This window comes from Echeneis naucrates, chromosome 18, assembly GCF_900963305.1.
Source record: "Echeneis naucrates chromosome 18, fEcheNa1.1, whole genome shotgun sequence".
NCBI classification, from domain to species: domain Eukaryota; kingdom Metazoa; phylum Chordata; class Actinopteri; order Carangiformes; family Echeneidae; genus Echeneis; species Echeneis naucrates.
Window position 1 is genome coordinate 13,476,301 of NC_042528.1, and position 14,416 is coordinate 13,490,716.

The 14,416-nt window shown below is 40.2% G+C and overlaps 1 protein-coding gene across 1 annotated transcript in view; it reads right to left on the reverse strand.

Annotated features, from left to right (window-relative positions):
- Positions 1–14,416, reverse strand: part of adam19a (ADAM metallopeptidase domain 19a) — a 173,785-nt gene that overhangs the window by 139,043 nt on the left and 20,326 nt on the right. The window contains exon 2 of the mRNA XM_029526173.1: positions 442–521. Coding sequence (XP_029382033.1) covers positions 442–521 — 80 coding nt within the window. The remainder of the gene's footprint in view (positions 1–441; positions 522–14,416) is intronic.

Sequence of the window (14,416 nt, forward strand, 5' to 3'; positions counted from 1 at the left end):
ATAAGCATGCCCGAGTCAAATGTCCCTTTGGGACACAAGTAGAGAACTACAGAAAATATATCCTCTATGCAGCCATAAAACCAGAGTGTGACTGGGGAATGCTGGGAAAACAGCATCTTACAACAGTGATTAAATATTTAAGCTACCAAAGCTGCCAATAGAAGTGAGGATGGTGTAATTAGATTGTAGCCTGTATGCTTACCAAAACACACCTAATTTTAATGCCCTTGCAACATTCACATTTCATGTCAACCACTACCTCAGAAAAAAAAGACTGCGTGGCTGGATTTGTACAAAACTTTTGTTAGGCTCTTAGGTCTACACACAGTCACATATCTTCATCTATTCAGATCATGTAAGCCAGCAACTCAAGTCCAGACGGTTGTGGTGTTCAGCTGCTTTTTTTTGGGGGGGCGGAGTAAAATATATGGGGTATCTGACCTGTGTCATGGTCTCAGCCTCCCTCTTGATTCGTCCTTGAGACAGCCACTGCGCCGTCACCATCCTTCCCGTCCTCAGCCCTAGAGGACAGAAAGCAGGGGGGCATGGAGGGGATTAATAGGACGCAGGACTGCTTAGAAAGACGTGAGTCAGGTTAACATAGATAAGAGATGAGAAAGTGAAAACAGTAGTGTCATTAAGATGTTGAAGAAAAGGAAAACAGGGTTATAATGAAAAACACTATTCCATTTTAATATAAATGTAAATGTAAATGTGAAATGAATGATACGGTACAAACAGGTGGCTAAATGTTTCCTCAGTAATCCAGTAAAAAAAAAAAAAAAACAGATTTCAGGTGAACACTCATGTTTCAACCCATCATGACATCATTTGTTGGTTTGAAAGGCCTCCTGTTTGTAAATTTGTCAATGGCCATCTTGGTTTTATTGAAACCACGTGAATGGGTCAACGTTAGAGCTTTGGTCTGTCACTCACACAGTAGCCGAGCCCCTTTATGGCTTTATGGTCTATATTCCTCAAAATTCAACTATCATTTAAAATATTTACATGTTGTACTGAAGGCATCTTGAAACAGAAGATGAAATCATGAATTTACACAGTAGGACGAGGTGGGCACAAAGTTCCAGACAACCGGACAAGTGGCTTTAAGGTTCAGTTTCTGACTGTGAGCATTTCTCTGTGGACTGAGATCTTAGACACTTTCACAATTGCGGTAATAATGCAGGAGCTACATCATTTCATCATAAAAGAGCACTTGCACATCTACCTTTACAGTACAGAATATAGGTGAGTGAGTATTATTACTTTATAAACAATATTGAAGCACATTAGTGCACATTAGTAAATAATAGGGCTGGGAATCGTTGACTATCTCATTATTCAATTCAAAATCGAGTTTCAGTTCAAAACAATTTGATTCATAATGATTTCTGCTTCAATCTATAGGTGTGCAAAGGATCCTCATGATCTACTCATCTGCTTTGCAAGACAGAATGACAAATGGAGACATTAAAGTGTCTTTTCACATTTATTAAGTTTTATCTATGCTTACATGGAATTGTTGCAACTGTTGCATAAAAGCAATATCACATATTGCTTAAGTAACAAAAGTAAAAGGGTCTCTTTATAAAAAAATAGTGCAGTTAAAAATGCTGCCTTTTAAATTCTAAGGAAAGTGCTACTCTAAGTAGCTGGCTATAAAATGGGTCATGTCAAGCTTGGTCTTCCCGGGCATTCAGTAAAAACCAAAATGAAAAAAATCTTTGCCTTCAACGAGGACGGGGCCGGTTGAATCTCTCTTTCTTCTGTTATTGTAGTTTCCTCCTTGTTTTGGTGCTTACCGCGCATGCATATGTTCCAGAACCGGCTGCATGGTGACATCAGGACATCCCGTGTACAAAATGGAGGTATTTAAAAAAAAAAAATCGATTTTGGGACATTTTACATCGATTCTGAATCGTAGTAAATGAGAATCACGATTCTGACAGGAATCGATTTTTTTGCACACCCCTTGTAAATAATGTCAAATAAATAATGTCAGTGGCCAACTTTTTGGTAATTTGCAGTCGGATGATCATACTCAGACAGTAGAAGCATCAGTAGTCACTATGGAAGCACTGAAACATTGGCCAAACATCAGTCACGTTCCCTCCGCCAACCAAAATCAGCTCACTTGATAGGTAGAATCAGTATAATGTCATGTATGTCATGTCAGTTGTTTATGAGTAGTGTAAATAGCTTGGACTAACATTCAATAATATGGAGTATTGCAATATATCCCTATCATGTTATGATTTTCATCAGCTGAAATGAATTAAAATGAAAAACAAAGTTACAGGACAGCTGCATTACAATACAAATTTGAATAATACCCAGGCATTAGTCCCTGGCTCCCTGGCTTGGCCTATATATAGACTTTGTTTTTATATGGCAGACACATGATGAAAGAAATTATCATTAACCATGCCTGAGAGATTCAACCTTAAACTGCAGTGAACAATGACAGCCTGATAAAAGCAGACTCCATTTCAGTTGGGAATTCATACATCACAAACCTGAGGAATTGAAAATGTCAACTTGCAGCTGGGTCATTATAAATAAACCTGAAACCATATACTGCAGAGTCAGAGTTAGCATTAGCACCACCACTGTCAATGTGTCATACAATTACACAATATGATGACTATGCTAAATGTTCTGATATGTCTGGTAGTCCCATCTGAATCTAGGTCTGACTGATGAGCAGCAGTGGAGGGCATGGGTCAAGAATATTTTAATGAGGTAGAGTCCAGCTCCATTTTTTCCTGATGGACAATGATGCTGTAGACCTTAAACTGCAATTACCTGTTTACACATAGAATACCTGAGTATGCCTCAAAAGTTGGCCTGTGTGCAGCTGAGGTATTCTGACGTAAACTGAATTTAAACAGGACGCCCAAATTTTACCCTGATCTTGTTCCTGACACAGCCAAAACCTAAAAAAACCTAAAAAAACAAACAAACAAACAAGTATTTTTTCTAGTTCTCTTTCTCATCTGTCATACTTTAGTCAATACACCAGTGCCGTTATGTGAAATAATCTCAACAGGATGGCTACATTAGCTTAGACGACTCACGTTCCCACTTCAAATTGAGTTCATACACATGGACTCCGGCGACTGTTCTATCACAGACAGACAGTCTGTAAATGCGCTGCTGTTTTATTTTACCAGGAAAGACATGAAGAGAATGGATATGGAGATGGAACTTTCATTTACATCTCTGAGGAAAATTCAACTGAAACCATTTGGAAGACAGAAAAAATGGGATTTTAAAGACCTCAATTTGCCATTTATCAAGTATTTGAATCACAAACTAAATAACACAATTGGCAGAAAAATATGAGCGCAAAATAACCCTTTTAAACCAGACAAAGCCAGCAGGATACTGGTGAATGTGTGAGTTTACCATTCCTAAGCCAATGAAGAGAGTCAATAATCAGCCAGGGAACAAACATGGTTATTAACCCGTCAGCATGTGGACAGCTGCAGGAGGATGTGCACTAAATGTCTTAATTATTCCTAGCTGGAACACCAGATCCTCCCATCTCCAACGTTGGCTGCTACACAAAAGTCTAATCGCAATTTTAGTTTTTACAGATATCTTTTCCATGGTAGGAATTTCATTTTTTCTGTTTATTTAAAAGGTTCTTTTTTATATTACATTATTATAAACCCTTCAACATATGGCCTAAAACTAGGGAATGAAATGATATTCACAAATAAACCCTTAAGATGTTAATCAGCTTTCAAACCAGTAAAATTAAACTGTGCAAGCAGAGCTTGTTTCAGTTTAGAAAGTTTTTTTTTTTTTTTTTAACTACACTACAAGAAAATATAGAGACTGATAATATTTCACAAACTGGAGCTTGAGAGATTTCTTTCACTCAGTCTATTTCAGTAAGGATGTATCACTCTGAGGAGGTTTTTGGGACTACAAATACAATCAGTGGAGTAGTAGGGTAGGGGTTTCTCCCTGAAAAATTATCTTTGGCTGAGAACAGACACCCACTCATGTTAACCTAACAAAACACAAGTTATCAAGTTATATTATCATTAAATTGTGACAATAGAGTATACCTTTTGCTGACATCTTTTGTCCTCTTAACTGGTTAAAGTATCAGCTCCAGCTAATTTGTGGTTCCTGAACTCAGTCACTCAAACTGCAGTCAAACTAATCATATTAGCACATTTCCCAACCCCTCCAAATCATGACCCACTTCAAAATCACAAAAATATTAGCAGCCCACCTCCAACAGAATACAACATGAAGGCCTAATAATGCCTTCTGGAAGCACGCTGTATTTTAATAACAATCAAATTGCAAACTGGGGCTGACCAACATGCTTCACACTGACGGATATATTTAAGAGTAAAGAGTTTTACAAGCATGGATGTGAGTTTCAAAAGCCACACTCTATACAAAGTACTTCTAAGCATATGCTCAGAAATAGAGCATTGGTTGAATATGTCTTGAATATGAATATGATTAAGTGTCTCCCAACAGTCAATGTTACAAAATCTGAGAATGCACAACCAAACTCTCAACTTTGTAACACTACTCTCCTGCCAGTTACCCTTTCAGTGAGCATCTAACTGCGTAAGGATCCCACTGGGAAAGTCCATCACATTGCTGGAACAATAGTGCTCAGTGAGGTTGCCACAGAAGTCACCACAGGCCTAAATAACACCTCCACAAGCAACCGGAGGTGAATTCTACTTTGGAAACCACACGCTCATGGCCTCAATTCTTCAAGTTGGGGAAGATCAAATGCTTCATCCCCCAAGTAAAGGTCACCATTAATCGCTGATAACACTGAAAGGAATCCATAAATTGTCAGCAGCACTTGGCCTGGAATTGCTACAGACAGGGAGGGGGAAACATGTCTGTGACATTTGAGGATTTCACAAAAGGGGCAGGCCAAATAATGAGCTGAGCAGAGTGGAATGACAACATGGGCTTGTCTGTGGATCCCTGAGATGTAGGTTCTGTTTTCTCCATCTATTTGTTTTAACCCAGTGGCCTGGTATTGCATGTGATGTCCATGTGTGATATTTTGTTTTCTTGTTGTTTTTCTTGTTGCATCCCTATGACGACTCCTGTTAGTACAAACTCCACAAGTCCTACTGCTGCACAACAATCTGGAGAGGTTTTATCTGTAAGCAACCACAGAAGCTGCTGACATTACCGCAGCGATTAGCCACAGTCTTCCCAAATTCTCAATCAATAAAAACGCTTCCACATCTACAGCAAATATTTATGCATCAGCAAACAAACAGCAGAGCAAGTTACCATGGAGCATCTTTATAAAAATAATAATCAATCAATCAAATTTTCCATTTCTAATTGACTTAGTTTCAATTCATGATCTGAACCTATTAACCTATTAGCCATTTAATCCCTCACAAGACAATTTGCCACTTTCCTCTGTTTTATTTGAGTTGAATTACTTTCTGTGTTATGAGTTCTTCTTAAATTTGTTCCATGTCCCAAGGTGCACAATAATTTACATACACCCAACAGAAATACAGAAAAAGGTAAATACATTTAGTCGATTTAAACTGATATAGCTAACCTATATCTAATATCTAATCATTTTACACTGAATATCTTTGGGTCTGATATCACTCACTGGGAATGCAGTGGCCCTGAACAAACCAGAAAGCTAAAAACTAAAGTCTGTTTGTTTGACTTTGATTCATATTAAAAAAGCAAGTAGCCCTGAAATCTATACCTTCTTCTTCTTTGATCTCCTATTTGGGGTCGTCACAGCAAGTCAGCTCTATCACCTGCATAATTTGGCTGAAGTTTTTAGATGGGCTTGGGAGTGGCACAAATATACCATGGGTTTATGAGTGCCTTGTGGCTGGGTCGTTTAAATCACATTTGCCAGAAGTGGGATTCAAATCCACACCTCCAGGAAAGACTGTGACCTGAATGCAGCACCTTAGATCACTTGGCCACCCCCTTACACCTGCATTCTATCTAAAGACCAACAGGCAGCAACTCCACTGGTTGTCGGAACTCAGTATTTGAGTCTGTGGGAAAATGTCCCGATTCATGAGGGAGATTCATGAGGTTTGAAGGAAGAGCAGAGTAATAAAGTCGAATTGCTCAAAATTTGTGCACCATTCAAAGTCAGACTGAACAGATCTTGCATTCCAATCTCTGGCTGGACTTTCGGTAAAAAATTACATAGGTAATGTGGGCCTTCTGAAGTAGCCAGGGTGAAGTTAGAAACTGCTTCTCTCATCCTATTCTTCAATATTGAAAAGTCTTGGCTTATCCAACCATGACCGTGTTACATTATTTCCAATCATTGGTGGTGGTGCTCTGTGTCACCTCGTGTGTTGTCTCTGCTATTCTTTCCTTCCAAAACCCTGACAATCCCGGGTCGAGACCAGGAGGCAGAGCCGCAGTTTAACACGCTCCTCTGCGCCTCAGTCAGAGCGGTCACCTGCCGAGAATAGAATAGAGTCTCTGTCTATGTTTAGCTTTATAGAAACTGTGTCTGTCCCCCAACCACCTAAATTTAGAAAAGTTAAAAAACCCAAATTAAACAGAACAGGAGCTAAAAACAAAAACCTAACTGTAATTAAAACAGCCAAAAATTCAGTCTCAAATAACACTGCGATCAAATGTGGACTGTTGAACATTCGATCATTGTCATCAAAATCTCTACTAGTTAACGATCTCATAGCTGATCACCATATTGATTTATTTTGTATAACTGAAACGTGGCTGCAGCAGGATGAGTATGTTAGCATTAATGAAGCTACACCCCCAACTCATGTTAACTTTCATATCCCTCGTACCACAGGTCGAGGAGGGGGGGTGGCTGCAATATTTCAGTCAAGCCTATTAATCAACCCCAGACCAAAATCTGGCTTCAGGTCTTTTAAAAGCCTCACTCTTAGTCTCTCCCACTCGGACTGGAAAGGTGAAAAACCAGTTCTGTGAGTTACAGTATACCGTCCACCTGGTCCTACTCGAATTTTATAAAGGCATGAGAGAAAACATTCATCATGTCAACACCACATTTCCCCGCAGTGACATCGGTGGCCACTAAAAACACAAACTGTGGCCATATGTGTAAATGGATAACACAGTTTTACAAAATTAAGTACTTTCAATTCAAATATGAACAAACTTCGCAAGAAACCAGCTGAATTTAACTCAGTGGCCTGAACTCAGTCTCATTCACACCTTCTTCCTGTTGCACATGGAGTGAAACAGGGTGCCAGCTAGCGCGTAATCGGATGCATCAAGTGAAGTGGCTGAAGTTAATGCAACCCCTGCTTAGTACTCAGTACAGATAAAATCATTATCCTGGGAGATTTCAATATACATGTTGATGTAGAAAGTAACAGCCTTAGTTCTGGGTTTCTTTCCCTACTAGACTCAATTGGCTTTTCCCAGCATGAGAATGAACCCACTCACTTCTACAATCATATCCTTGATCTTGTTCTAACTTATGGCATTGAAATTGACAAGCTAACAATTCTTCCCCAAAATTCTCTCCTGTCTGACCATTACCTTATTACATTTGAGTTTACTTTAATGGGCTCCACAGCATTGAGGAATAAATTCAGCTATAGAAGATGTTTATCTGAAGCTGCTGTGGCTAAATTTAAAGAGAACATTTGGTCATCATTCCCAACAATGCCATATCTAAATTCAAATGAGGATTTCTCCCATCCGCAGGTTGATGACCTTGTGACTAGCACTATGGCCACACTGCGTTCGAATCTTGATATAAGTATTCAATCTGAGGAGGATGGCTCCCTGGTATAGTTACCAAATCCGTGCCTTAAAGCAGACATCAAGGAAATTAGAGAGATGTTGGCCTTCCAGTAAGTCAGAAGAGTCTCACAGAGCCTGGAAAGATAGCCTAAAAACATTTAAAAAAGCTCTCCGCAGTGCTAGAAGTTCATATTACTCAGCACTCATAGAAGAAAACAAGAACAACCCCAGGTTTCTCTTCAGCACTGTAGCCAGGCTGACAGAGAGCCATAGCTCAGTTGAACCAGTGATCCCCTTAGCTCTAAGCAGTGATGATTTTATTAACTTTTTTACAGATAAAATTCTCATGATCAGAGAAAGAATTTATCAGCTCTTGCCTACATTAGATAAAAATCTCCTACTGAATACAGCAACTCCTGAATCAGTTGCGACGCCTCTTTTACATCTGGAATCATTCTCACCTCTGAATCTCTCAGAGCTAGCTTCTATAGTTTCATCATCCAGACCGTCAACCTGTCTATTAGACCCAGTACCAACTAGCCTCTTTAAAGAGATTTTCTACACATTTGAGCCATTCATCTTATATCTGATTAATCTGACCTTATCTTTTGGTTATGTACCTCAGACTCTGAAGACTGCAGTCATCAAACCCCAGCTTAAAAAGCAGAATCTTGATCCAGATGTTTTGGCCAATTATAGACCCATATCAAACCGTTCATTTCCGTTCATTTATAAAGTCATTGAAAAAGCAGTAGCAAACCAATCTGCATAGGAATGGTTTGCTCTAAAAGTTTCAGTCAGGATTTAGAGTTCATCACAGCACAGAAACAGTGCTGGTTAAAGTCTCCAATGATATTCAAATAGCTTCAGAGAATGGACCAGCCTCCAAAGTCTGTTAGATCTCAGTGCTGCATTCAACACCATAGATCATAATATTTTACTACAGAGACTGGAACATGAAATTGGAATTAAAGGAACTGCACTAAGGTGGTTCAAATCCTACTTATCAGATAGACATCAGTTTGTTCATGTTAACAACAGCTCCTCCTCGTACTGTAGTCAGTTATGGAGTCCCGCAGGGTTCGGTACTTGGACCAATCCTCTTTACGCTTTATCTGCTTTCTCTAGGCAACATTATCAGGAAACACAGCATCAACTTCTACTGCTATGCAGGAGATACTCAGCTGTAACTATCAATGAAGCCAAATGAAGTCACTCAGATAGTCAGACTGCAGGCATGTTTTGAAGACATAAAAGTCTGGATGACCCAAATTTTTTACTTCTCTGACAAAACAGAAGTTATTGTACTCGGCCCTAAGCACCTCAGAAAAATACTATCTAATCATCTCATCAGTCTGGACGGCATTACTTTGGCTTCCAGCTCCACTGTAAGAAACCTTGGAGTCATTTTTGACCAGGACATGTCCTTTGTCCCTCACATAAAACAAGTTAGTCGGGCAGCTTTCTTCCACCTGAGAAACATTAGGAAAATCAGAAACATCCTTTCTCAGGATGATGGAGAAAAACTAGTCCATGCATTTGTAACTTCTAGGCTGGACTACTGTAACTCATTACTATCTGGATGTCCAAACAAATCTCTGAAAGGCCTTCAGTTGATTCAGAATGCTGCTGCACGAATATTAACAGGAACTAGGAAAAGAGATCATATCTCTCCTGTGTTAGCTGCTCTTCATTGGCTGCCAGTAAAATATAGAGTAGAATTCAAAATCCTTCTTTTAACATATAAAGCTCTTAATGGCCAAGCTCCATCATATCTCAGAGAGCTCATAGTTCCTTACTGTCCTAGCAGGCCACTCCGCTCTGTAGATGGAGGTTTACTTGTGGTTCCTAGAGTCTCCAAGAGTAAATCTGGAGGCAGATCGTTCAGTTATCAGGCTCCTCTTCTATGGAACCAACTTCCAGTATCGGTCCAGGGGGCGGACTCTTTAGTAACTTTCAAGATCAGGCTTAAAACTTTCCTGTATGACAGAGCTGATAAAAAGTTAAAGTCCTCTACTCTTTAGGTATGCTGCTGTAGGCCGAGGCTGCTGGGGGAAGGACTGAGCTTCTCTCTCTCTCTCTCCCCCTCCCTCCCCCCTGCAGGTGCTGACAATAACCACACTTCTCCTAAATCCCTGTTTCTCCCAGTTCTTGTGTACTGCATTGACTAACCATGTTCTGCCAAAGCCTCTGTCTCTCCCAGTTCCTCTCCTCTCTCTCCCTGTCCTCATCCTGCAGGTGGTGACTCATCACCATCCCATGTTCCTGAAACACCTGCTGCTGTCATATCTTCATGAATTCTGTACTACAGCATCATCTCCATGAACTTCATGCAGCAACATGTTCCTGCCTACACCTGTTTTAATATCCCCTCTTCTGCTCTCATTCTCACCCTACGCTACACCGCCCCATACCTCTCTTGCTCTCTCCCTCTCTTCCACTCTCAACCCAACCGGCCGAGGCAGATGGCCGCCCCCCCTGAGCCTGGTTCTGCCTCTTAAAGGAAGCTTTTCCTTGCCACTGTCACCAAGTGCTTGCTCATCGGGGATCTGTTGGGTCTCTTTAAATCATTTTATAAAGAGTTTGGTCTAGACCTGCTCTATATGTACAATGTTATGATTTGGTGCTACACAAATAAATCTGATTTGATTTAGATACAACATAAAGGAAATTTAACTTTAGCAAATATACTTATCTCTACCATAGCTACGCTCTGTTTATACAAGTCTTCTCACGGCAGATATATATAGTATAAATCTGGGACTAGAAAAAAGGGTGCTCAGTTCAGCTGTTGTATAAGGACTCAGCACCAAGTCATGAAGATCCTCCACACTAAACCTGACATTTTTGACACTTTCCAAGCTTCACAACATTTCACCTCTGACTTTTTCTTTAGCGCCATAAAAAAAAAAAAAAAAAAAAAAAATCAGGCTAGGAGATCAGGTCAGGCAGAAATTTGGCCAAAGTTGACACCATGAACATCTGTATTCAATATTAATTAATGGATAAATCAACAAATGACATGTTGGTTTGAAGAGTCTGGAAGTACAGTCACTAACAGCTTGAAAATGCAGGGATGGGGCAGGGCTACCACAGGTAGATGGCATTTACAACCTGAATAATACACCACTGTTTTCATCCTCACTTGTTCTGGCTGCAACACTTCCACAAAATGTGTACTGAAGCTTTTCATTTGCAAAAGCAGTGTGTGTTGATTGTACATAAGTGCTGGATGAGCTGATCTCTCTCGCTTTCGCCCTGTTCTGCAGGAAAAGAATAAGGCAGTGCTGATAGGACAAATGGATGACTGCATGGATGGGTGGATGAAGGAGGATAATGAAAAAAGGGATGAAAGGGGCAGCTCCTCTAACCAAGATCCTAAACCTCATTCCCCAGTTTAGCAGAGAGCTCTTTGGATACACAAACTTATCCGCCTGCTCAAACAGAAACCTTGAGGCATCCATTCAAGTTCAGAGACAGAGATTGAACTCTTTACGGTAAATGATCCTTGAAATGCTTCTTTTAATGTCTTCAAATGTCATGTTCCTTAATCTTCTCTATTCCTATTACCACTCTGTTAATACTGCTGGATAGTTTCACATTGGGCTGCATGGAGAGGGGAGGCTAATGCACCACATTCTGATCTCCACCACCACTTTGAGGGAGGCTCATGATGGCTTGGACAAGGTGTGACTGAGGAAGTTCAACATGTTTTCCAGAACAATGAGCCCTGAGTCCAAATTTTTTTTTTGTGTTTAGAAAGGTGTTACACTCCAGTGGGTTTTTCAACTCCTCTATGAGGTTGGCAGCTGCATGAAAATCTCAAGGAGGAAAAAGGGCTTGGAGGTGAAGTTTAGCCTCTCTCCAGCAGCCCGCTTCCCTAAAATCCACATTCTGTATTAAGTACTGCTCTGTACACAGTTTAAACTCAACACAGGGACAAAACCAGGTGCATCTGAGAAACTGAACAACAAAATGTAATCCACATTGGACTGTGGGGAGAAATTAAGGCAAGTGTATCTAATCAGCCTAATTAGACAGAATCTCCAATTGCCCTTCTACGCAGTTCTGAACTTAAACTGAGATGTAAACTCAGGTTGCAGTTGTCATAAAGAATCTCTCCTCCTCATTGTGTTCAACTTTTATTAATTCTTGATTACTTACTTTTTTTTTTTTTTTTTTGGACAGCATGTCTATGAAAATGTCTTCCAATCTGAAACACACAATTTGATATTGCGGGGGGAGTGGGGGTAATGGAAGATTTTTTGACTTACTGTCAACCCCTAACCCTTGCCTGGGGGAGCACATTACAGATCACCTGCCTAATATTGTCTCGGTCCCCCTTTTGCTGCCAAAACAGCCATGACCCAGAGAGGAATGGACTCCACTAGGCCCCTGAAGATGTGCTGGGGTATCCTTTGAATACTGTAAATTGCAAGGTGGGGCCTCTTTGGATTGGACTTGTTTGTCCAGCTAATCCTTAAAATGCTCAATGGATTGCAATCAGGGGAATTTGAAGGCTAAGTCACATTTGTCTGTCTGGAATTTGGTGTTTAAACACCTTATTCGCATTGTCTCAAGTTGTTTCTCTGGCTGGCATTTCATCCATGTGATTATCCTTCTTTGAGATTCTCGAGCACAAAATCAGCTACAGTACATCCAGGCTAGCCAAGGGATTAAGAGTGCGTAAAGATTTCACATCACAAAATTACATGCAAGAGATTTACATTTCAGAAGACCCGAACTCTATGACTACATTATTAATGACTTGAGTAAATTTCAGTTAAAACCATTGAGGCCCCTGTGAAGGACAAATGTATAAGCCTTTGGAATAGAAAATGTCGTTGTCCAGGCTACAAAGCACACAGTTTGGGCTTGTTAAGCATTCCCCAATAGCCGAGGTGATTTCCTGCAATGCCAGACTTTGAAAAGTAAGTAAACAACATTACCATAAACAGCATGAATAATTTGGGTTATAGTGACTAGCCTATATGGGAAGCAGAAATCTTCCTGAAGGAAAGCACTTCCCATTTTTGCCTGGTACTGATTGAAAGGACTTTGACATCAGGACATTGCCAATTGTTCAATGTGACGTTGAATTTTAGGATGCATGAAATGGGCTGACAGAGCAACTGCTAAAGCTTGGACTGCTCTGCCCTGACAGCCCCTCTTAAACTTCTGTCTCACACTGGAAATTGACAGATACATGATTGTGCAATACAGTCTCATTTTCATTTCTCATTTTCTACTAATTATACTCTGTTGTCAGAAATCTTCAAACTGGAAACAAGGTAAAAATGTATTCAACGTATCAATGTCTTATTAATATTGAACCTTCTCAGAGTCTATTTCAAAGGGACTATTAGTATGTTTTCGCTGCTGCTGAACTTGGTTTCTTCCCTGGGGCATGACTAGACCTCCAAGAGGTCATAATATATCCTCTGAGTCAACAGTGAATCACTATCAGGAAAATGATGATATGGGCTAGGGCTAGCTGGTTAGCATGCTAAGTTCTGTAGAAGCACTCCTGGAGGCAAGAGTTACGGTTTAGATTAAAGTATCCGGGTGCTCTTTGAGTCAAGTATCCAGTTATTATAATACACCCACAATCAAGGGCAACAAAATGCCTCTAGCAGCCTGACAGAAAAAAAATAGCAAGATGGATATAAGATGAGGTCCAAAGTTTGTCTTTGCCACTGAACTATAATTTGCTGTCCTGAAGGATTTTTCAAGCTGAGAGCCTGAATGTGTTTTTCAGTATATATGGTATATTTTTGTTTGAGGATGGTGCCAGCAGAATGGTCATTATGTTAATGCTATCTGAGATGTTGTGACATGGTAAAAAATATGCTTAAATATGTAGAATATGTCTCCTTTGTGTTCGACAAAATGTGACGCAATTGAGCTGTGTATGTTGTTCAGTAATTTGTCACGAAGCACTAGCCAATTCAAATTATCTCAGTGGAGCAGCCCGGCCCCAGACAGCAGCAACCCAAACATCCTGTCCCAATATTTTTCTTTGTTTAGTCATTCAGTGCTTCATACACACACTACTTATATATTTCTTTATTTACTGTCTTTTACTATGCTGACCCTCAGGGAGTCTCTGCCAACATCAAGAGAAAAAGCTGGAGGATTTGCACTCACGTACCCTCGCCTGGTGAGCTATCACTGCAGGGTGCAAGGAAAAAACAATGAGAGGTGTGATCTATATCTGACAGCTATTCAGGTGCCTGGAAGATAGAGAGCGTGAGGACTGGTAAGAGGGGTGGGCAGAGGGAGGAGAAATAATACGCAGCAAATACTTCATCTTCTTGAGAGATGACTGTGTGGACTCACTTTATAAAGGAAGTTGAGAGGCCACTCACGAGGGGAAGAAATAAAGCAGTTTATTTCAATGGCGACTTGCCAATCAGCTGATATTAGATAATATCTGATTCAAAGTGACCTTGTTTATGCCATTTGCTGTATCTGACAAGAAGCAAGAATGACAGCTCTGGCCTGTTTACATTACTGCTGTTTTACTGTTCTATATTGTGTAGCGACAGTCCTACTCAAGAGCTGGATCCTTTTTCTTCTTCTTTCCCCTCGAGGTTAAGGCCCAGTGCAGTGCTACAGACAACTGGGATGACACAGCACGTGCTATCCTTGCCATTCAGATTGAATGTGAATG